This window comes from Trematomus bernacchii, unplaced genomic scaffold (assembly GCF_902827165.1).
Source record: "Trematomus bernacchii unplaced genomic scaffold, fTreBer1.1, whole genome shotgun sequence".
NCBI classification, from domain to species: Eukaryota; Metazoa; Chordata; class Actinopteri; order Perciformes; family Nototheniidae; genus Trematomus; species Trematomus bernacchii.
This window is the reverse complement of record NW_022987728.1, coordinates 274560-297720: the sequence shown is the minus strand read 5'-3', so window position 1 is coordinate 297720 and position 23161 is coordinate 274560. Positions and strand designations below refer to the sequence as shown.

Sequence of the window (23161 nt, the reverse complement as noted above, 5' to 3'; positions counted from 1 at the left end):
TGTATGGACATGCTTTTATTTTGAAGGAGAGTTAGCGCTGTTGACAGGAAGTTGTTGTTGCTATGGAAACAACGTGACGGAGATTAACGGAGAAAAAGTAATATCTACATATAAAGACGGAGAAAGTAAACGATAACGTTTATGGTTAAGTGTTAGCACCCCCCGAAGAGGCACAAGCTCTTACGTTGATATTGGAGATTTCAATAAATTCAACAAAATAAAACGAATATCCGAATAACGAAATTGAAACCCGAATAGTACTCCAACGAACGAATATTCGGATACAGCCCTACATTGTACGTCTATTAAAGTTGACCTGAAGCTTTTATACTTACTCACTGGAACAATTACATCTGTATCTAAATCGGCTAATTATGAAATGTTCTACATGTGAATTAATTAAAAGACATGACTCACCCTTTCAGGACTAGGCAACAAGTTCAAACGTATGTCATGTGACCTAGTTAGCTTTTCCCGTAAGCACTTGGTTTAAACTAATTTACACACACACTTTGAAACGCCGCTTTCAAAATCCACTCATGCGTCAACTTGAACTGTTTCGCGGAGACAAAGAAAGGAACAGGTTTCATTAGAAAAGTGGGGTCAAGCGGAAAGACATTAATACAAATAAAGAACGGGGGTGAAGGAGTGCAGCCCTGTAATCTCTCTCTCCTCATCAGTGCTTGTTATAAAGTCATTAGCAGGGCTTTCAGACCGTGACGCTTACAACCTCCCTGAAGACTACACACACACACACACACACACACACACACACACACACACACACACACACTTACATGCATGTTACTGAGCTTCATAAAGCCCCATTTTCAGTTCCCAAAGATGTTTTACTCGACCCGTGCTGCCCCAAAATTCAGACTTCAGATTGAAGCCAAACAGGAGGCGTAGCAAAAGGGGGAATGAAACAATTTCCCCTTTCTCCTCAGAGGAATCAGCGTAGTTAACTCTTATTAGATGTCTCGATAAGGATGCATTATGTTTGAGTGTATGTCCAGTAGGAAGACCATGCATGCACTCATAAGGATTTGTGTTCTCTACACTTCAGGAGGGAAGCGTGTTTTGGGAAATGTGCACCGTGAACAGAAATAAATGGCAAAACATGGAGAGAAAAAGTAAACAGATGTGACAAAAGAAACAAGCTGTAAGAAAGCATTGGCTTTTTGGATGGTTTCTTTGCGTACAATCCTGAGCTATAAGTCTATGGAAACAGATGTGTTGTATAGTAATGATCAGAGCGTTCAAACAACACTTTGATATCTGTATTCGAGTTGTCGTTCCAAGTTGACGGTGGAATGTTTGAACACATGAATGCAGCACAAATGCCCGATAATGCAATGTACGAAAAACATATGGCAGAGTTTCCGTCAATAGTTGCTACCAGGCGCTTCAAATATTTCTTTTTTTTTGTGTATGTGTTTTGTAGGTGCGTAGCCAGGGTGTGACAGAGGAGCTGAAGTGCCTGAGCTTGCTGAACCTGAATCTGGATAAAGACCAGGACATCCCCGAGCAGCTGGCACAGCTTTTTGGAGAGCCATGCATCAAACTGGCCGAGGGCATCAAAGCATACATCTCCAAGGTAAGAAACGAAAGGAAAAAAAACGACATTTACTGACTTTCAGAACAAGTACGAGTACAGAGGAGTTTCATTTGAAACCTCTGTATTCGACGTGGATAAAGAAATCCTACTTTATCGCTGTTGTCTTAAGCAGTAAATAACTTCTAAGGTATTTTAATATTGGTATTTCTACTGGTATGAGTCCAGTCTCCAGTAAAGTAGGTCAAACAGTTGTGCGGGGGTGAAGAGCTAGTCTGTGTTAAATCAATGATGGCAAGACATGTTTTTTGTAGGTGTGTTTTGAATAAAAAGCAGCGAATCATACACAACGCGTCAAAATCAGTCAATAGCAAAGTACAGTATGTTATAACAGAAATACAGGCAAACCAAAAGTGGTGATAAACAATTTTCAGTGGTACCGCTGAGAAAGAGTCATTTTTTTGGTCATGGAAAATCATTGGAGAAAAAGTGTATGAACCCTGACTAATGCACATTTCTCAAAGTTATTGAAGTGACTGTTATTTTGTATATATTGATTTATTTCGTAATGTGTGCATATGTATAAATGTGTCTGTTGATTGTGTATAGATATACATATTTGTATACATACTTATATATATATATATGTGATATTTCAAATATTCAACGTCATAACTACACTGTAGCTATGTACACATGACAATAAAAGTCTTGAACATTAAATGCGTTACTGCCATGCATTATGCCTATACTTAATGGTTAAATCATGACAATGCTAGCAGTTGAAATCCAGACTATAATCTTGAATCACATGATGATATATTTTGGATATGAACTGAGCCCTGTGTGGGGGTCTCTGCTGACCTCGGGGTTAGAGAACAGATGGCGTTACAGTGAGCAGAGAAACACATGTGCGGACTGATTGGGGAAATTTGTCATCGTAAAAAGGGGAATTCTTCAGCTGTGAGGATGTAAGACTCGTCACATAACTACAGTACAGTTATTCAGGGCATGTGTGTTGCATTAAACAAATTGAGATGGACGAGGCAACAGTTCCATTTTTGTTTTATTAAAAACTGCAGATGTACCGTTTTATTACAAAATGGTTATAATGTTTTCATTCTTCCAATATTAACTTCAATCATCACATTTCCAGCCATCAACTTACAATATAACACTTAAAAACTGTGATGGATTGAGAGAAGGAGAAACGTTATCAGTGTAAGAAATGTGAGAACTACAATCGTTTGCTCAGTTTGTACCGACAGGCTGTACCTCCATTAGCTGATCAACATGTTTTCCTCAGGCAAACATTTGTAGCTAACAGTCAACATACAAGCATTTAAGCTATTTTGTTTATTTTTAGCACCTGCGGGAGGTTGTTGCTGGTGGAAGTGATAGTGCAGGGATTCATTAAAGTGTGTAAGGCTTTGGAGATAAGCTTGATCTTTAACCTCACTGTTTGCGAGGGCCTGTGCTAGAATAAACACGTCTGTCTCTGGCTGTCAACATGACTCCACAAAGCCATCAATAACTGATAACACGTGTGCGTGTGCGTGTGCGTGTGTGTGTGTGTGTGTGTGTGTGTGTGTGTGTGTGTGTGTGTGTGTGTGCCAAGTGTCTGCTTAGAAGCTTCATCTGCTGTGTGTGTGTGTGTGTGTGTGTGTGTGTGTGTGTGTGTTGTGTGTGTGTGTGTGTGTGTGTGTGTGTGTGTGTGTGGGGTGTGTGTGTGGGTGTGTGTGTGTGTGTGTGTGGGTGTGGGTGTGGGTGTGGGTGTGTGTGTGTGTGTGTGTGTGTGCCAAGTGTCTGCTTAGAAGCTTCGTGTGTGTGTGTGTGTGTGTGTGTGTGTGTGTGTGTGTGTGTGTGTGTGTGTGTAGGTGTGTGTGTGTGTGTGTGTGTGTGTGTGTGCCAAGTGTCTGCTTAGAAGCTTCATCTGCAGAACTGCTTGATGCACCACTGCAATACATCAGACAAAAACAGTTCAAATGAAAGTGTATGTTCGCCCACTTGCACATGGCACAGACACAACAATTCACGTGTTACCATAAACCTGTCTTAAGGAACTCCTGTTTTGAAAAAACACACAATGTTCTATATTTCGATTTTCCAAGAGGGAGTGTGAATTTGCCGAGAAACTGTAGGTTCCCGGTGTTCTTTTAAGGAACCTTATAGCACATACATACTGTTATCAGTGTTGTCTGGTTGCTGTACTCGTCACATTACAGGACTATTTTGTAATAGAGTATCTTGAGGTTTTTGGTTCCCACAACAGGGATAATATGCCTCAAATCTGGTCAATCTGGCGGCATTCTTCAAATACTTCGCAAGTAGAAAAGTCAGGGCCAAAATCAAGTGTGAACTCGCTATAATTTGCCTCCATGGCACCTCCAATTGGTCAGTGAACCAAACTACAATAACAACACCAGCAGGAATCTGTCCCTTCCTCCTTCTTTGTATCACATCTCTCCCCGCAACTACAAACATCTTGTGTAAAAGGATAATATTGCCTCCGAATGTAGGTTAACTGCTTTGGGATAGCTGTAGTTGAGGGGATTGAGTCAAAGTGTCCTTGAGAAACCCCCAGATTACCTCCCAATGATGTCAGCCAATTTGGACCAAAACAGTGATTGTATGATGTCTCTCCATATGTTTAGGTTTACAAGCATCTGGTATTACTTTGTCTTAGAGAACCAGACCAGAAAAGTAGTTTGTTTGTACCAAGACGGGAATGGACGGCTCACACTTCCCTCAGTACTTATGCTAAGTCAGCGTGAAAAGACCAACGGCTTCAGGAAGCTGTGGTCCGAGAATCCCCCTCTCTCACACACCCACACACACATTTACGAGCCCACTGAGTCACTCCATTGATATAAGTCATCTTCCTTCAGACATAGCCAAGAGGACTTCTCCTGCTCCGTCTGGAAGTTCAAAGCAGTATGTCTTCACCCCCCTCATTTCCTCCACACAAACACACACCAACCACCGTCTGTCCTTTTCTTTAAAGGTCACCTATTATGCAAAATCCACTTCTTCACGTCTTCTATACATCAACATGTGTCCCCTCTTCTTCATGTCTCTTCTACATCAACATGTGTCCCCTCTTCTTCATGTCTCTTCTACATCAACATGTGTCCCCTCTTCTTCATGTCTCTTCTACATCAACATGTGTCCCCTCTTCTTCATGTCTCTTCTACATCAACATGTGTCCCCTCTTCTTCATGTCTCTTCTACATCAACACGTGTCCCCTCTTCTCCATGTCTCTTCTACATCAACATGTGTCCCCTCTTCTCCATGTCTCTTCTACATCAACATGTGTCCCCTCTTCTTCATGTCTCTTCTACATCACCATGTGTCCCCTCTTCTTCATGTCTCTTCTACATCAACGTGTGTCCCCTCTTCTTCATGTCTCTTCTACATCAACATGTGTCCCCTCTTCTTCATGTCTCTTCTACATCAACATGTGTCCCCTCTTCTTCATGTCTCTTCTACATCAACATGTGTCCCCTCTTCTTCATGTCTCTTCTACATCAACATGTGTCCCCTCTTCTTCATGTCTCTTCTTCATCATCATGTGTCCCCTCTTCTTCATGTCTCTTCTACATCAACATGTGTCCCCTCTTCTTCATGTCTCTTCTACATCAACATGTGTCCCCTCTTCTTCATGTCTCTTCTACATCAACATGTGTCCCCTCTTCTTCATGTCTCTTCTACATCAACATGTGTCCCCTCTTCTTCATGTCTCTTCTACATCAGCATGTGTCCCCTCTTCTTCATGTCTCTTCTACATCAACATGTGTCCCCTCTTCTTCATGTCTCTTCTACATCAACATGTGTCCCCTCTTCTTCATGTCTCTTCTACATCAGCATGTGTCCCCTCTTCTTCATGTCTCTTCTACATCAACATGTGTCCCCTCTTCTTCATGTCTCTTCTACATCAACATGTGTCCCCTCTTCTTCATGTCTCTTCTTCATCATCATGTGTCCCCTCTTCTTCATGTCTCTTCTACATCAACATGTGTCCCCTCTTCTTCATGTCTCTTCTACATCAACATGTGTCCCCTCTTCTTCATGTCTCTTCTACATCAACATGTGTCCCCTCTTCTTCATGTCTCTTCTACATCAACATGTGTCCCCTCTTCTTCATGTCTCTTCTACATCAACATGTGTCCCCTCTTCTTCATGTCTCTTCTACATCAACATGTGTCCCCTCTTCTTCACGTCTCTTCTACATCAACATGTGTCCCCTCTTCTTCACGTCTCTTCTACATCAACATGTGTCCCCTCTTCTTCATGTCTCTTCTACATCAACATGTGTCCCCTCTTCTTCACGTCTCTTCTACATCAACATGTGTCCCCTCTTCTTCATGTCTCTTCTACATCAACATGTGTCCCCTCTTCTTCATGTCTCTTCTACATCAGCATGTGTCCCCTCTTCTTCATGTCTCTTCTACATCAACATGTGTCCCCTCTTCTTCATGTCTCTTCTACATCAACATGTGTCCCCTCTTCTTCATGTCTCTTCTACATCAGCATGTGTCCCCTCTTCTTCATGTCTCTTCTACATCAACATGTGTCCCCTCTTCTTCATGTCTCTTCTACATCAACATGTGTCCCCTCTTCTTCATGTCTCTTCTTCATCATCATGTGTCCCCTCTTCTTCATGTCTCTTCTACATCAACATGTGTCCCCTCTTCTTCATGTCTCTTCTACATCAACATGTGTCCCCACTTCTTCATGTCTCTTCTACATCAACATGTGTCCCCTCTTCTTCATGTCTCTTCTACATCAACATGTGTCCCCTCTTCTTCATGTCTCTTCTACATCAACATGTGTCCCCTCTTCTTCATGTCTCTTCTACATCAACATGTGTCCCCTCTTCTTCATGTCTCTTCTACATCAACATGTGTCCCCTCTTCTTCATGTCTCTTCTACATCAACATGTGTCCCCTCTTCTTCATGTCTCTTCTACATCAACATGTGTCCCCTCTTCTTCATGTCTCTTCTTCATCAACATGTGTCCCCTCTTCTTCATGTCTCTTCTTCATCAACATGTGTCCCCTCTGTGGAAAGAGACTCTGAAAGTTTCAGGAACAAAGATTCTCTCTTTTTGTCCTGATCCATTTTTATAAAAACCTGTCTGAAAATGATCTGATCAGATTTTGGCCACTTTATGATGTCATAACGATGTTTTGTCTTGTGTAACCATTAGCCAATCACCAACCAAGGTAACCCCCCCCCCCCACCTTATCACCTGAATCTCCTCCTAGAGCACCATTGAGTTCTTTTTAAACCAAATCTCTCTCAGAGGGGCGTGGGGAGGGGCTCCTTATTTTCATCTAAAGTAACAGACAGAGAATCAGCACTTTGGAAACAGGGCTGAAACAGAGGGGATTATGGGTAATGCTGCAATGATCTGTTTGGTGTTTCAGCCAATCAGAGACATGTTTTGTATATATCTGAGACCGATGATATATTGATGAAACACAGTATAATAGGGGACCTTTAAGTCTGTCTTTTCTCTCTCTCTCATCCAATCGTTCCCCCGTACCTCTCACCTCTTCACCCTTCTCTTTCTCTCTGCTCTACTTGCACGATACAATCGGAAAGTCCTGCTCCATGCCCCTTTGCTCCTCAGTGGACGGGAACAGGAATGTCTAGTTTTCCTCGGGTAAATGCTGCCGACACACCATCCAAACAAATCTACATCAAATTACTTTTGTCCCGAACATTCACACATGAAGTAGTATCAAGCTTATCTGAATGACCTTCTTTTTTCCAACAGCTTGAATAACAAAGAGACAAAGCAAACTACTCTTGAGGAAAGCATTTTACTTTGTGGCAAACAGTACAATTTAGTGACTGCTCTCAATTTATACAACAACACTGTGGTGTGTTCTTTGTCAGCTTGCATCAGGGGGAAATCGTTTTTGAAGAGATTAGTTGAGTTGAAAGGCTAACATTATGGTTTAGATCGAGCTGGCGGACCAAGTAGGCGCCATCTCTTTCCTTTGCAACTCTTTTTTCATTTTACACAGATGAATACTGAAAGAGGATGGCAATTACACAGTTTGAATTTCACCAGTTCTATAACTTTTAACCGTGCATGACCTTTGAAGCAATCATGACTATTTCCATTGTCAGTGTAAAATGCTCAAAGATGTAAAAAACGAATCATCGGCCAAGCTTTTTAACTTACAACGGGACAGTAGTTGCTGACAGGTCTGAGCTCAAGATGTTTATGTAGTAAAATAAATCAGACTGCTAAAAGGGCGCTGAGGCCTACTGTACTGAACTGTACGTCCTTTATTGAAGCTGGCAACTGTGGGAGATAACTGGTACCTTTCAGAGGCAGTTTTGCAACGATTGATTTGCTGAGGCTGGTAAATGTTCTGGGAGACTGCATTGGCTTCTGATTTAACTAGCTTTTCTTGGCTGGTTCATGACACTTCTTGGTTGGTATCTGACCATCGTAAAAAACCTGTAACTTTGCTCCAAAGAAAGGGCCTGCTGCTGCTTCACTCAGGGACTCAGTTGTTCTTGTCGTCTTTTCTGGGGCTTATGATGGACCATAGACCATTAGGTCACAGGTTTAAATCTCATGATGGGGAAAGGTAATTCAAAAGAAACAGATAGAGGTTTTTGAGGTGACGTTTATTTGCTTTCTTGCCAAGAGGTATAGTAAGAAAGAAGATCTCTATACCATGTTCATATAAAAGCTGGGCTCAGGGGGAAACAGCTTGGCTCTTAAACTCACCAACCTTTGATATCTGGGTTGGTTATTCCATTCAATAACCAAAGATCCTTATTGCTCACAAGACTTTAACCTACGTTTAGCCCAACATCTTCTAGCGCCAGTTTGTGATTCATGTTTGAGCTTTTATTTGGTTGCTCTAAGAGATAATCAATCATCAATGTCTGAAAAACCAAGAATGTATTTTTGAAATCCCACGGCAGGACAAAAGCACGTGTTGTGAGAGAAAATATAAATCAAGTCTGAGCCAAGCCACTTGTAAAGTCCTGTTGCTTCAGTATACGAGTTGTTACGCCCAGCGAAGAAGCTACCATGTGTTGGGAGTAGGTGCTAAGCACGTCACCTCATTGCAAATCAGCTCGAAATATGTAGATTTTTAGTACTTGGACATAAATGCTTCACCCTATGTGCTGCCAGGATCATGAAAACGTAGAACCCTTTCAAGTTAAGAAGAAAAAGAAACAACATATTTTAGTTCTGGTTCATAAATTGATGGGTCGCTCGTCCAAGATAATAAAGTTTTAACTTCACACATAAATGCGAAAAATCTTCAGCAATAAATGTAAAAATTCACTGAAGCACCGTATTTGTGCTTTTAAGTTCTGGCACAAAAAGACTAGTCTAGTTGAAAACAGATGTATTACATTACATTACATTAATAATTCCTTATATTTATTATAGCGCTTTTTCCATGACCCAAAGCGCTTTACAGATACACATTACACATACATACATGTAACGGTCATGTACTGTGGACAATACCCACAGGAGCAAATTCAGGTGAAGTGTCTTGCCCAAGGACACAACGGCTTTACAGACGCAGCGGCGGCGGAGGCGGGTTTCGCCCCCTTGATCTGATGATCAATGCACAGCCCACTGCGCCACACCGCCCATCTTCACACCTCAAAGTCATCAAGGCGCTTTTACAAGTACACATTAGTATCATACATGTACTGTGGACAATACCCACAGGAGCAAATTCGGGTGAAGTGTCTTGCCCAAGGACACAACGGCCTGACGCAGTGGCGGCGGGAGCGGGTTTCGAACTGGAGTTCCCCAACGCCCCCTTGATCTGATGATCAAACGCACAGCCCACTGCGCCACTCCGCCCTAGGAGTTACATTACATTACATTACACTACATTACATTACACTACATTACACTACATTACAGTACATGTTACTTGGTAGACGCTTTTATCCAAAGCGACTTACATACTCAATACTGTGGACAATCCCCACAGGAGCAATTTGGAGTGAAGTGTCTTGCCCAGGGACACAACGACATGCTTACTGCAGTGGGGTTTGAACCTGTGACCCCCCCTGATCCGAACACCAACGCACAACCCACTGCGCCACACGCCTCCTTATGGATGTATGGATTAGGTTCACTGATAAACTGCGCAGTTTGGATGCATGACAAGTGTGAGAGGGGCTGAGGATAAAGAATGAGGTGAAGAGAAAACAAATGCTAAGCTAATCAAGACAGAAGAGGAGAAAGAGCAGTTTTGGCTAAGGTTTATCTCCTGGAAAATATTATCAGATGTATGTTGGCTCTGCATGTAGATTCCTCTGCTCAGCACATATGCACACACACTGTACTTAATGTGTTCAGTGAGTGAGCAATGACAGTAACGACGTGACAAATGTGTGTGTGTGAGCAGTGATGGAGGAAGATGAGGATGGTGGTGTTGGCATGAGATGATGAGGATGGTGATATAGGAAGAGCGATTTGATCGATGGAAGAGTCCTGAAAGACGTGCGGGTCAAACGCCAAAAGGGAGGAAACATGGGCATTACATATAAAGAGAGAGAGGAAGGGAGGATAGAAGAAGCTCAGGTCTTGGAGTCAATGCAAAGACGACAAGAATTGAATACATTGTCCTGCAATAAAACAGCAAGAATGTAAAGTATGCTCGATATAAAGTTAATGTGGCAGACTCAGGATAACCAGTTGAGTTTCCTTCGGTTTAAGTCTCGCCATCTTCCATCTTGACGATTTGTCTCCTTTGGGATTATATCCTCTATATATCTTCCATTTAGCATGGACAATGCACAGTAATGAACACTTAAAGGTGGGGTAGGTAAGTTTGAGAAACCGGCTCGAGATCACTAGAATTTGAAAATACACAACCGGAGAAAATCTGCCACTTCCTTACAGAGCCCCTCCTCCAACACACACGAACGCGCACATGACCAATGAGGGCACGAGATAAGTTTGTGCACAGATGGAAGGCTGACAGGCAGGTAGGCCATCCAGTTATTTTAGCCGGGCCGGCTCAGATGATTGGTCGTGCTTTTGACAGTACTACAGCTTCCACATGATGACATTTTTTTATGGATTTTTTGTCAAAGCACTTCAGATATTCATTGCTATCGGGATGTTAAGAGCATTCCATGGAATATAACAACAAGTGTATCTCGAGCCGGTTTCTCAAACTTACCTACCCCACCTTTAAAACATTAAAATGTGTCAAGCGTAACAGTGCCAGAATTAGCTTTGAGCTCATTTCCATCCGCAGTCCCTCACATAAAACATTTAAGAAGATTACATTTGACAAACATAGCAAAAACAAAATACATGATATGCAAAAAGTGCAAAAGAGCAAGAGCAGCATACACGAGTATTTATGACATGGTATTACAATATAGCAGCAACGACATGTAAAGTGCAAGAGAAGATACAAGAGATACCTAAAGTGCAAGAGAAGATACAAGAGATACCTAAAGTGCAGGAGAAGATACCCCTGTGTTAAAGTGCATTTAGCGGTGATTGCACGTCTGTTTGTTTCTCAACCATTCTCTGAGTTGACCTTTGAAGCTATTGAGAGTGGGACATCCCGTATCTCAGTTGGGAGGCTATTCCACAAAGAGCTGCCTTTAATGGAAAGTACATTATGTCCAAAAGTGGTCCGTCTACGGTGGACTTCACAGTCTCCTCTGGTTTCTGACCTAGTGCAGCGTCCAGTGTGTATATATATATAAGTATGTTTACAAAGATGTATATATATACACAATCAACAGACACATTTATACATATGCACACATTACGAAATAAATCAATATATACAAAATAACAGTCACTTCAATAACTTTGAGAAATGTGCATTAGTCAGGGTTCATACACTTTTTCTCCAATGACTTTTCCATGATTTTCCATGACCAAAATAAATGACTCTTTCTCAGCGGTACCACTGAAAATGGTTTATTTTAACATGGAACAGGAAAATAAGGTCTGCAAATGAAAAAAATAACTTATATCAAAATATTAGGCTTACTAGCTCCTACAGGCTAAAGCCACTGTCGACTAGAGGGCGTGATTGTAAACATCTCTCACCAGCGAAATACCGCGACAGTTAAATGCCATTTTACGTTTCATTACTACGATACAGTATTTATTATCATTATAGTATTACAATTTCGGCGATTAGATAAAATATAAATTATATTTCATGACTTTTCCAAAACTTTGGAAAAAATATTGTTTTCCATAACTTTTCCAGGGCCTGGAATTTGCATTCTGAATTCCCATGACTTTCCCAGGTTTTTAAATGACCGTACGAACCCTGATTAGTGCAAGACTGTCCATAGCAGCGTAAAAAGTGGCATGACACACACACATATACACAGGCATTCAATTAACATGAGACAAGCTAAAAGCAAGGCAAGTAAACAGAAGTGCAGAGGAACGATGACGTGGGATTTAGGATGGCATGTGTGAGACTAAGCTCAGGCATTCAAGTCTTAAGCTCTCAGCCCCTCGAAGTAACTCTCGTTGTACCGGCTGCCCTCAGTTTAGGAGACAGAACTGCAACATGTGCACCTGCTGAGACGATCGCCACATTACGATTCGATCCAATGCTCCCAGCTGCGATGTGGGTATCTTTACCATCAACTCTCAGAGCAGTGGGGGAGAGGTCTTAGCCGTCAGTCCGCTTTGATTGTTGTCCAAAAAATGTGTTTGATTTATGATATTCAACACATGTAGTGCAGACAACTGTGTGTGTGCTAGTGTGTAAACGGCTTGATGCTACAGTGAACAGCAGTTATTCTGTTTTGAAGAGGAATGTTTTTCTTTCCTCCGGTTAGGGTCAAAGGTTAAAACCCGAAGAAAAAACACAGGATTCACCTTTCGTTTTAAGGAGGCCAGGGAGAGACGAAGCTTAAAAAGCAGATATAACCCCAACAACACCTGCTTTTGGATTTAAGGATTTAGTTAATAGAGTTTTTCTGCCTTCATAGCATGAACATTGTCATTATTTTGTGTGGAAGTTGCTAAAAAGATCTCTCTTTCCCCAGCTGAATGTGCTAAGACATAACAGTGAGTTCATGTTCATTGTTGGTCTAGGAAAAAACAGACTTTAAATTGTTTTTAAAAGCTGTTCATGAACATTTGACCATATTACTTCAACATGGGCCAATGGGTAAGAATGATTGGAAGTGTTCAGATTTGTTCCCAGCTGATCTGTATTTAGCTTCAGACACAATCATCTGGAGATACCTGGGGACAGATATCTGTAATCTGAAAAGTAACTAAAGCTGACAGTAATAGTACCTCAGAAATGTAGTGGGGTTTATATATAAAGTGTCTTTTAAAAAGGAAAAATCAACATACACGGAAAACTGTAATCTGAAAATGAACTGAAACTCACAATTGTATTATTCCTTCTTCAGTAAGTTATTCGAATCAAAAGGTCACTTTCCTTAAAGCTCCACCGCCCCTCTCTTAGTCTCACACAGATTGCATTGTGGTTGCCATATCTCTAAATCTGCTCCGTGTCGAAGCAATGATGTCATAGCAAATATTTGGCTTTTCATTGCTGATTTGAAGCAGCTGTTTTGACATCACTGGACTCCTGTGGGTAGACGCACACTGCAAGCTTCAAAGAAAGCAGTGCACCATGCTGCTCAGGGGTAAATTGATATTTGACTCGTAATGAAGGGAGGCACAGTATCACAATCATCAAAAAGAGCAGATGATTGGAAGAGAAAGTTCATACCGTCTGTCTCTTGTTTGTCATATGAAAGACCTTCGTGTTCTCCAAATCAGAGCTAAAATGGTGTTAAATTATTCTTTTATTCGGAGAACCAGTAAATGGATTGTACCGAAGTGACCCTGTACTCAACACTGAATCATACATTGTTAGTTCACAAAGCTTTGATGGATGTCAAAATGCGTGATCCTGAAATGTTACTTTAAGTATTTTAAAAAGTCACAAGTTTAACGGGTGAAAAAAGATGAAGTAGTCTGAGAGTAAATCAGTGAGCCCATGCAAGAGTCACGATCAATAAGAGTAGTCTTTTAGAATCAATCAACAATTGGCAATGTGTTTTATTGCTACTATTGATGACTGAGTGTGTAGTGAATAAAGATAATAGTGTCTCTATCCGCTCGTTCCTTCTCCATCTTACTATAACAAGGAGGAAAAAGGACCAATTCTAACATCTTATTCTATTGATATACCAAATTGATAGCAACCATTCTAATATCAATAGGCCAACACATACAAGCACCCACTGTTTAATATGCCAGTTCAATGCCACTGTTTTCTAACCCTAACCCTAACCCTAGGTCCACAAACCAATGGCGTCTTGACACCCTTTAAGTGTAAAGATGCTTCACTCTCCTATTTCCCAAAGTCAACACATATTATGTTACAGAAAAGCAATTTTGGTCTCACATTTTCTACCTTAAAGGTGGGGTAGGTAAGTTTGAGAAACCGGCTCGAGATACACTTCTTGTTATATTCCATGGAATGCTCTTAACATCCCGATAGCAATGAATATCTGAAGTGCTTTGACAAAAAATCCATTAAAAAATGTCATCTGTGGAAGCCGTAGTACTGTAAAAAGTACGACCAATCATCTGAGCCGGCCCGGCTAAAGTAATTGGATGGCCTACCTGCCTGTCAGCCTTCCATCTGTGCACAAACTTATCTCGTGCCCTCATTGGTCATGTGCGCGTTCGTGTGTGTTGGAGGAGGGGCTCTGTAAGGGAGTGGCAGATTTTTTCCGGCAGTGTATTTTCAAATTCTAGCGATCTCGAGCTGGTTTCTCCAGAATGACCTACCCCACCTTTAAGTACCTTCTTTTGTGTCTAAAATGCATGCGTTACATCAAAAGTTATATTGGTCAACGACTAGACGTGTATCAACAACTGCAGGACTTCAAGTATAAGGATGTCTTTATTCTATGTTTTTGTTGCATAGAGAAATAGATTAGTATAAGCATATGAATAATAAGTATAAGAAATGGTTGGATTGAACCACTTTCGTTGAAGTTGTGGAGTGCATTCGGACATCACCTCGAGTTAGAACGATCTTTAAAACAAGATATTTTGGTTATTTCTATAGAAGTTGTTCTCGGTTTGGACGACCCTTTATCCTAAAAATGTAATCAATCTAGAAAGAAGTTGTGTTAAGTATTTAAGGACAAACTTATAGGTGTAACCACAATAATCAAAAGGTCATCACACTCTGGGGTAATGACGAAGAGATGCAACACTTAATGACAACCGTAGCAACACGGTTATTCAGACAAACACACGCCAAAGAAACAATCAGCCTCTGGGCACGATTTGCTTATCTTATTCTGCTCGACAGTTAGCTATTCAATAGCAAATGTCAGTCATTGACATGCTGTGTATACACACACCCACAGAGGGGCGGAGGGATGTAGTGTTGTTAGTGATTTCCAGCTGATACACAAACACAAAAGGCCTCTGTGTGTCTGGTGTCGACCACCCCCCCCTCTCCTCATTCATCCCTCAGTTCCTGCCCCCAAAGAAATCCCCTCCACTCCCTCCATCTTCACATCCCAACTCCTCAATGCACTTCCCTTAGCTTTTTGACATCAGCCGTTTGTTTAATACAGAACACAAGAAGCTACAGTTCTGTCACGACACATGTATTAAACGCCGGACTCATATGATCTTTGGGGGGTTTCCAGAAAACAGACCATCAGATAAACAACTTTCAAAGGCTTATTCACACACAGCTAATTCCTAGGGTATTTTATAGGTCACTTATTATGCAAAATCCACTTCTTCATGTCTCTTCTACATCAACATGTGTCCCCTCTTCTTCATGTCTCTTCTACATCAACATGTGTCCCCTCTTCTTCATGTCTCTTCTACATCAACATGTGTCCCCTCGTCTTCATGTCTCTTCTACATCAACATGTGTCCCCTCTTCTTCATGTCTCTTCTACATCAACATGTGTCCCCTCTTCTTCATGTCTCTTCTACATCAACATGTGTCCCCTCTTCTTCATGTCTCTTCTACATCAACATGTGTCCCCTCTTCTTCATGTCTCTTCTACATCAACATGTGTCCCCTCTTCTTCATGTCTCTTCTACATCAACATGTGTCCCCTCTTCTTCATGTCTCTTCTACATCAACATGTGTCCCCTCTTCTTCATGTCTCTTCTACATCAACATGTGTCCCCTCTTCTTCATGTCTCTTCTACATCAACATGTGTCCCCTCTTCTTCATGTCTCTTCTACATCAACATGTGTCCCCTCTTCTTCATGTCTCTTCTACATCAACATGTGTCCCCTCTTCTTCATGTCTCTTCTACATCAACATGTGTCCCCTCTTCTTCATGTCTCTTCTACATCAACATGTGTCCCCTCTTCTTCATGTCTCTTCTTCATCAACATGTGTCCCCTCTTCTTCATGTCTCTTCTACATCATCATGTGTCCCCTCTGTGGAAAGAGACTCTGAAAGTTTCAGGAACAAAGATTCTCTCTCTTTTTGTCCTGATCCATTTTTATAAAAACCTGTCTGAAAATGAGCTGATCAGATTTGGGCCACTTTATGATGTCATAACGATTTTTTGTCTTGTGTAACCATTAGCCAATCAGCAACCAAGGTAACCCCCCCACCTTATCACCTGAATCTCCTCCTAGAGCACCATTGTGTTCTTTTTAACCAAATCTCTCTCAGAGGGGCGTGGGGAGGGGCTCCTTATTTTCATCTGAAGTAACAGACAGAGAATCAGCACTTTGGAAACAGGGCTGAAACAGAGGGGTTTATGGGCAAGAGACATGTCTTGTATATATCTGAGACCTGTTATATATTGATGAAAAACACTATAATAGGGGACCTTTAAAACCTCTATAATAAAGCTCACAGTCAGCATTCCTCCAGCACCTGTTTAGCTTTACCTCGGACTATTCTTCACTCCTACTAAAAGCCTGATGTGACGAGCCTTCACCACATCAACACTTTCCCTCCTCTTATAATGTTTGGAGCGAGTATTGGAGAGATGGAAATGTACCAACAGCAAGTCAGTAGTGAGATTTATTAACTGTTCTCATATTGGCTATCAAACTGTCATCTTTCTCTCACTTGCAAGTACTGCAAAACGTTTGAAAGGCTTTCATTATTACACCGTGTTCATCGGTATGTGTGTGTAATATTAGATAGCAAGGCAAGGCGAGGCGAGGCACGTTTAAAACACTCATTTAAAAGCAAAGATAATAAAACATGAATAACAAAGGTACATGAATGAAAGTCACAGTGCAGTGTGAGATACACACATCTGAAATGTTTAACTCAATCATTGCTAACTTTTTAGCAGAAATAGTTTTCTATGACCTCACTTTCTTTCTACTTTCTTTTTTAACTTACTGTATCCTTTAGTTATTTCAAGTGTTTCTGCAACCCAATATTCTGAGCGACCAATGAACTGGGTAGGTTTTGGCATCCTAAAATGTTTAAATTAAGTTAGTATTGGTTTGTTTGCAGACCATATGACCCGTAATGAGGAGACAACTATTTGTATGGCACGACATGACATTTCTACGGTGTGCGCAAACATCAGCAAATTGCAACACAGTCATCTAACACCTGCTTAAGAAGTACAATAACACTCATTTCCAATTGTTAAAGTGCTTGTTACATACGTAGTGGTGGATGAGTGTAAAGGGGTTTACTTTTATTTCATACTTCACACACGATATAGTTGAGTTTTCAGGGGACGGAGAGTCAAAGAGTCAAACATGGAGGAAGTTTATGTAGTTTTACGTAACATCATAATCATATTTAAAGGGGACCTATCATGCAAAATGCACTTTTGTACGTCTTTTCTACATGAATATGTGTCCCCGGTGTTCCAGGGAACTCACCAAGTGTCAGAAAACACAACCCTCTCTATTTTCCTCCATACCCAAATCTCTAAAAAAGGGGCTGCAACGGATCTGATAAAAACTGATCCAGATTTGAACACTGTCCTGACGTCAGGATGGAGGCGCTACGGCTATTGGGCCAACTCCACAAACAGGAGGAGACAGCCACGGCCATTGCCGTTCGAAAGCGCTGGAGACGCTGTAGTACATATGCCAGGCCTGTAGATGGTGCTGTTCTCACTGAATCAGCCCTTGCTAAAACAGAGCTAAAAAATGTCAAATTGAGCAAAATGAGGCATGGCTAAAATGCATGATCTGTTTGGTATTTTGAAAAAAAAAAGTATAAATATGCCTTATATAGGTATGGTCCTACACTATATTATTCAAATATAGCATGATAGGTCCACTTTAAACTTTTCAAGACTTGGAAATGCTTATTTAGATATAAAAAGCTCCTGTGGTACACTTCCCTCAACGATTATACCATCTTATTTTTCATCCAGAATCTTCCATTTTGTCTATTTTCTAGGTTTAAAACAGGCAGCCCTGCTTTAATGATCCCTTATAAGGCTGTTTTAAGCCCTTAGGGAAACGTTGTCCATGTCCCCAGCAACAGCATATTTGTACAAGGGGCATTTACAGACCAAATATTGTTAGACGGGTACATTTAACTTTTTAGCTCCGAGCTGAAGTTAAAAACCCAACAGTGGGTCTATTGGGATAAACAAGCCCATCATTGTCCATGTGGAAACAACCCTGTTTTGCAACCCTGAGAGTAACATGTTGTCGCTTTGGATGAATTAATGGTTCCACTAACGCAATCAAGGACGTTTTTGTCGATTAGACTTTTATGAAGTTTAATTAAGTCCCTAGACAGTCCCCCCCCCCCCCCCCCGCAGCAGGATGTGCTTCTTTTAATCCTAAAATGCTTGTATTCATGTCTAACATCATCTCTTGACCGTATTTCCCCTCAGCCTTTGTGTGTCTCTCTGAACCAGTCAACAATTGGCAAAGCATTGTATTGCTCCTATTGATATACCAACTTGATAACCACCATTCTAATAACGACAGGCGAGGGGAACACACAAGCACCAGCAACCACTCTTTACTATGCTACTGTTTCCTAACCCTAGGTCCACAAACCAATGGAGTCTTAACACCCTTTTATTGTGACCCTTTTAACATCATCTCTTGACCCTATTTCCCCTCAGCCTTTTTGTGTCTCTCTCTGTTCAGTCGTTCCCTCGCTGAACCGCCGACCAAAGTCTGCCTCTGCTGTCAAAATGAAAAATAAAATGTAACAATTGGCATAAACATAACTGTGAGATAAAAGGATAAACGTAAAGTCGTATGAAGTCATCGCAGAAAGTCTGAAACTACACTGCGTTTGATAAATGGGCCTGTTTTGTCAGTGTATACAATTAGAGTTTGAGGCTCACCACCTTGCAGGGCTTTAGAAATAGTGTACAGTTGAATAGAAAATGAATAATGTGTGGCGCAGTGGGTTGTGCGTTGGTGTTGGGATCAGGGGGTCACAGGTTCAAACCCCACTGCAGTCAGCATGTCGTTGTGTCCCTAAGTGACATGTAATGTAATGTAAAAACAGTGCATACCAAATGAATCCCTCTCGATTATCACTAAAAACCACAAGAATGTAGGTGATATGTGGACCCTGGATTTCTCTTATCGTTTCATTTTGCTTTCTGGAGGCAGTTTTATGATGTCAGCCTGAAAAAGATGCTGAATCGTAAGCTTGAATCCAAAAAGGAAGATATAGAAATGGACTGAGGAAACTACAGCAAAACAAACACCAGACGGACAAAGCTTGTTCCAAAACGAGCATGAATCTGTGGCCGTTGTTGAGGTCTTACATTTTGACATTACAAACCGCAAAGGACAAACCCTACTCATTCTGCCTCTCAGGGCTTCACTTTTCCTTTTCCTTTTGTTAGAGTATAGTGAGAGGAAGCTGCGGTCTTTGGAGATGATTGAAAGTAAAACCACAGACTGGTGAATCTGAGCCAAACTAAAACAAAGTTTCCTTCAACCTGCCAGATGCAGCAGATGGAAACGTTGGACATTACAGAACATCAAGTCAAGCTCATGAAATATGCTCTGCAGATGAGCCAGTGTATTGTACCGTGTTGACGTTTGTTCATCGACATAGACATTTTTTTAAATATCATGCCTAAAGAATACAACTTCAGAAAAGACTTAACATATTTGTACGTGCTTCCTCTTTGTTTTCACCCTGTCTAATACAAAGAATCTGGATATTTGATATCATGTTGATCCAAGTATGGCCGCTCTTTTGAAACCCTAAATCACTATCGGCTGGTTTGCTCACTAGATCGTCATTTTGAGAGAAGCTTCACTAGTATGTGCGACACACTGCTCACGTCATGCTGCATCTTTTAGACGTTACTTTGAGACATAAAAGTGGCCCAACTTCGAGATATGTTTTACACTACAATGTGGAGACTACAGTATGTTACCTATGTCAACAGCTACCTTGCCTGGTTTTGTTTAATTCCCTAATTGGCATTAATAAAGTACATCTTATCTTACAATATGAATTTACCTAGCTCTTACAGTAGGCTCTTAAATAAAATCACTGGACATAAATATACACTGTTTCCACAACCCATGTTAATATATTAGTAGTTGACCAAATATGTAGATAGATATGTCACTATATGTACAGATGTCCATTTTCACTTTTCACTTTAACTCATTCCGTACTTCATAACTTAGATGACCAAATATGTATATATGCTGACAGTTATTTTACTCTTATTTTTACTCATCTCCTATTTCATAGTCTTTTATTATTATTATCATTATTATTTAAAAAAGAATCTTGATTTTATTTTTGATTTTATTAATCTGTGTGAATCTTTGCTGTCCTGTTTTTTCACGCTTACCCTGTTGCTGCTTTGGACAACTATATTTCCCCACAGGGATTAATAAAGGTCCATCTTATCTTATCTTATCTTACTCAGCCTATGCTTTGCACTAAGGCCACATTTACACGAGAACGAAACGGCTTGTATCTGCATAGTTTCTCTTACGTATTATTTACACGAGGCCGTAACAAACGGACCCCACAAACGATAACGGGTCCCAAGGTGGATAGATTTGCAAACGAAACTCTCTGGGGGGTCAAACGAGTCCGTGTAATCGCCTCTATACGAATATTTCCTGAAAAAATAACGATAGCCCCGCCTCTGCTGCTCACTGCTGTAGCATGGCCAGTAGCTACTGTCAGTAGCTACTGCTAGTGCTACTGCTACTGACCATGCTACAGATGTTAGTACAACATCTACAGCTCGACCATGCTACAGATGTTAGTGCAAAATCTACAGCTCCTCTACCACAACCATCAGCAACAAGTGGACATGGAGAATTACATGAACTACAGCATGTTGCTAAATCCACCGCGGGGCATAAACAGAAGGGTAGCCATGGCAACATTGCTGCGGGGCTGCTCCGGGGTGTTCTTCACTGCTTTTGGTGTATTTTGTGGCGGAAGTTACAGTGCCACTTACAGTCCCGGCATATGTACTACAGCGTGTCCAGCGCTTTCGAGAGGTCTCGTGTGGAAGTAGAGCGCCACTTACAGTCCCGGCATATGTACTACAGCGTTTCCAGCGGTCTCGTTTGAACAGACACGTTAAATGAAACTAATGCATGTGAACGGAAGACTTTTTTGAAAACGCATACTGTGCATAAACGCAAACGTGCCCGTGTAAAAGCAGCCTAAGCCAGTTCTCCTCCTGATGTCAACATGTTTATACGTTTATGTGTCAAATCATCATCATTCCTGGAACAGCTACCTGTCTTTTGGTGTGTCAGCACCATCCAACACAGTCAAAGTCCTCCATGAACAATAAAAGAGAGTTATGAGGATGTCACGTAGGCCAATGATACCGTGAGCATGCATGAGTATGGTGAGAAAAGCATTTGGGATGTTGTTGTTTTAATGTGCCAACACATCCAAATCCAAACCATTAATGTCCTATGTTTTTTCTTAAAAGTACTTCTGGGATTCCCAGAAACAAAACATAAAAAATTAATTATTAATCCCAAGTGATATCTTCAATTACATCAACCCTACGTCTTGGCTTTCCTGATTTATTGGATAACGATAGTGTGGAGACAGACAAGAAAAGCAGGAAACAGAGAGAGCTTTGATGATGTGAAGTAAAGGGTAAATGCGCCTATTTTATTTAACAGACATGGCATTTACTATTAACCTTACAACACGAATTTGATTGGGAACGTTGCTGGTTCTGAAAAAACACCCACCCTCAAATACTTGAAATATCTAGGAGTTTGAATTACAATAAACCAGAGAGCATCGCCGGCATTAAGGCATTGCATGTCTATAGACGCCTTTCTATTTATAACAACGTACCCATACAGGTTTACTGCATTGTTATTAGTATGTGCTCATGTGAAACGAAACTTAAAACACAGAGAGTTCATGGATAAGAAGACTGAGGCTGTAAAACAACCCCGCCCCTGGCCTAGCTTCATGCTGTTTGTGTCTTTTGGAGGGAAAGCATGTTGTGAAAGAGATTAACGGTGACAGACAGAGACACAGAAAGAGAGAGGGAACAGAGAGAGAGAAGAAGTGCACAGTCAGCGATTTACAAACTGCGTCCTCGACAGAGGTGGGAAGTAGTGGAGTACAAATACTTTGTTACTGTACTTAAGTACATTTTTCTGTTATCAGTACTTTACTCCACTACTTATTTTTCTGACGACTTTTCACATTGACTTCTTACATGTTGAACACAAATACCTGTACTTTCTACTTCTCACATTTTGAACACAAATACCTGTACTTTCTACTTCTTACATGTTGAACCCAAATACCTGTACTTTCTACTTCTTACATGTTGAACCCAAATACCTGTACTTTCTACTTCTTACATGTTGAACACAAATACCTGTACTTTCTACTTCTTACATGTTGAACACAAATACCTGTACTTTCTACTTCTTACATGTTGAACCCAAATACCTGTACTTTCTACTTCTTACATGTTGAACACAAATACCTGTACTTTCTACTTCTTACATGTTGAACACAAATACCTGTACTTTCTACTTCTTACATGTTGAACACAAATACCTGTACTTTCTACTTCTTACATGTTGAACACTAATACCTGTACTTTCTACTTCTTACATTTTGAACACAAATACCTGTACTTTCTACTTCTTACATGTTGAACACAAATACCTGTACTTTCTACTTCTCACATGTTGAACTCAAATACCTGTACTTTCTACTTCTCACATTTCCCAAACAGGCTGGTTCCTTTAGTTTGAATGTGTGTTTGGTGGCGTGATCATTATTATTTAGAGTCATTGCGTGCCTATTGATTTGAACACGATCCGTGTATCCATCATTTCCTGGTCTTCTCTAAAGAAGAGGGACCAATGAAAACGTTGTCATGTTGCCGTTGTTCAGCATGGAAACATTCATTAGCTAACAATGATATTATTGTTCTATTCATATAAAGGGAGGTCAGGTACTCTTTAAAACAGCTGCTAGTTATGGGTACTTTTTACTGAAGGACATTTCAAAGTCCTCTTTACTTTGACTTGAGTAAAGAAGTTTAGTCAGTACTTCTACTTTTACCAGAGTATTTTTAAACACGAGTATCTGTACTTCTACTTGAGTAAAGGACGTGTGTACTTTTGCCATCTCT

General features: G+C 40.8%; 1 protein-coding gene across 1 annotated transcript in view; it reads left to right on the top strand.

The window, feature by feature from the left end:
• The window catches only part of LOC117494642 (tumor necrosis factor ligand superfamily member 10-like), a 61397-nt gene that overhangs the window by 21818 nt on the left and 16418 nt on the right, over positions 1 to 23161 (top strand). Inside the window, exon 2 of the mRNA XM_034145574.1 lies at positions 1445 to 1597. Within this exon, the coding sequence (XP_034001465.1) occupies positions 1445 to 1597 (153 nt within the window). The remainder of the gene's footprint in view (positions 1 to 1444; positions 1598 to 23161) is intronic.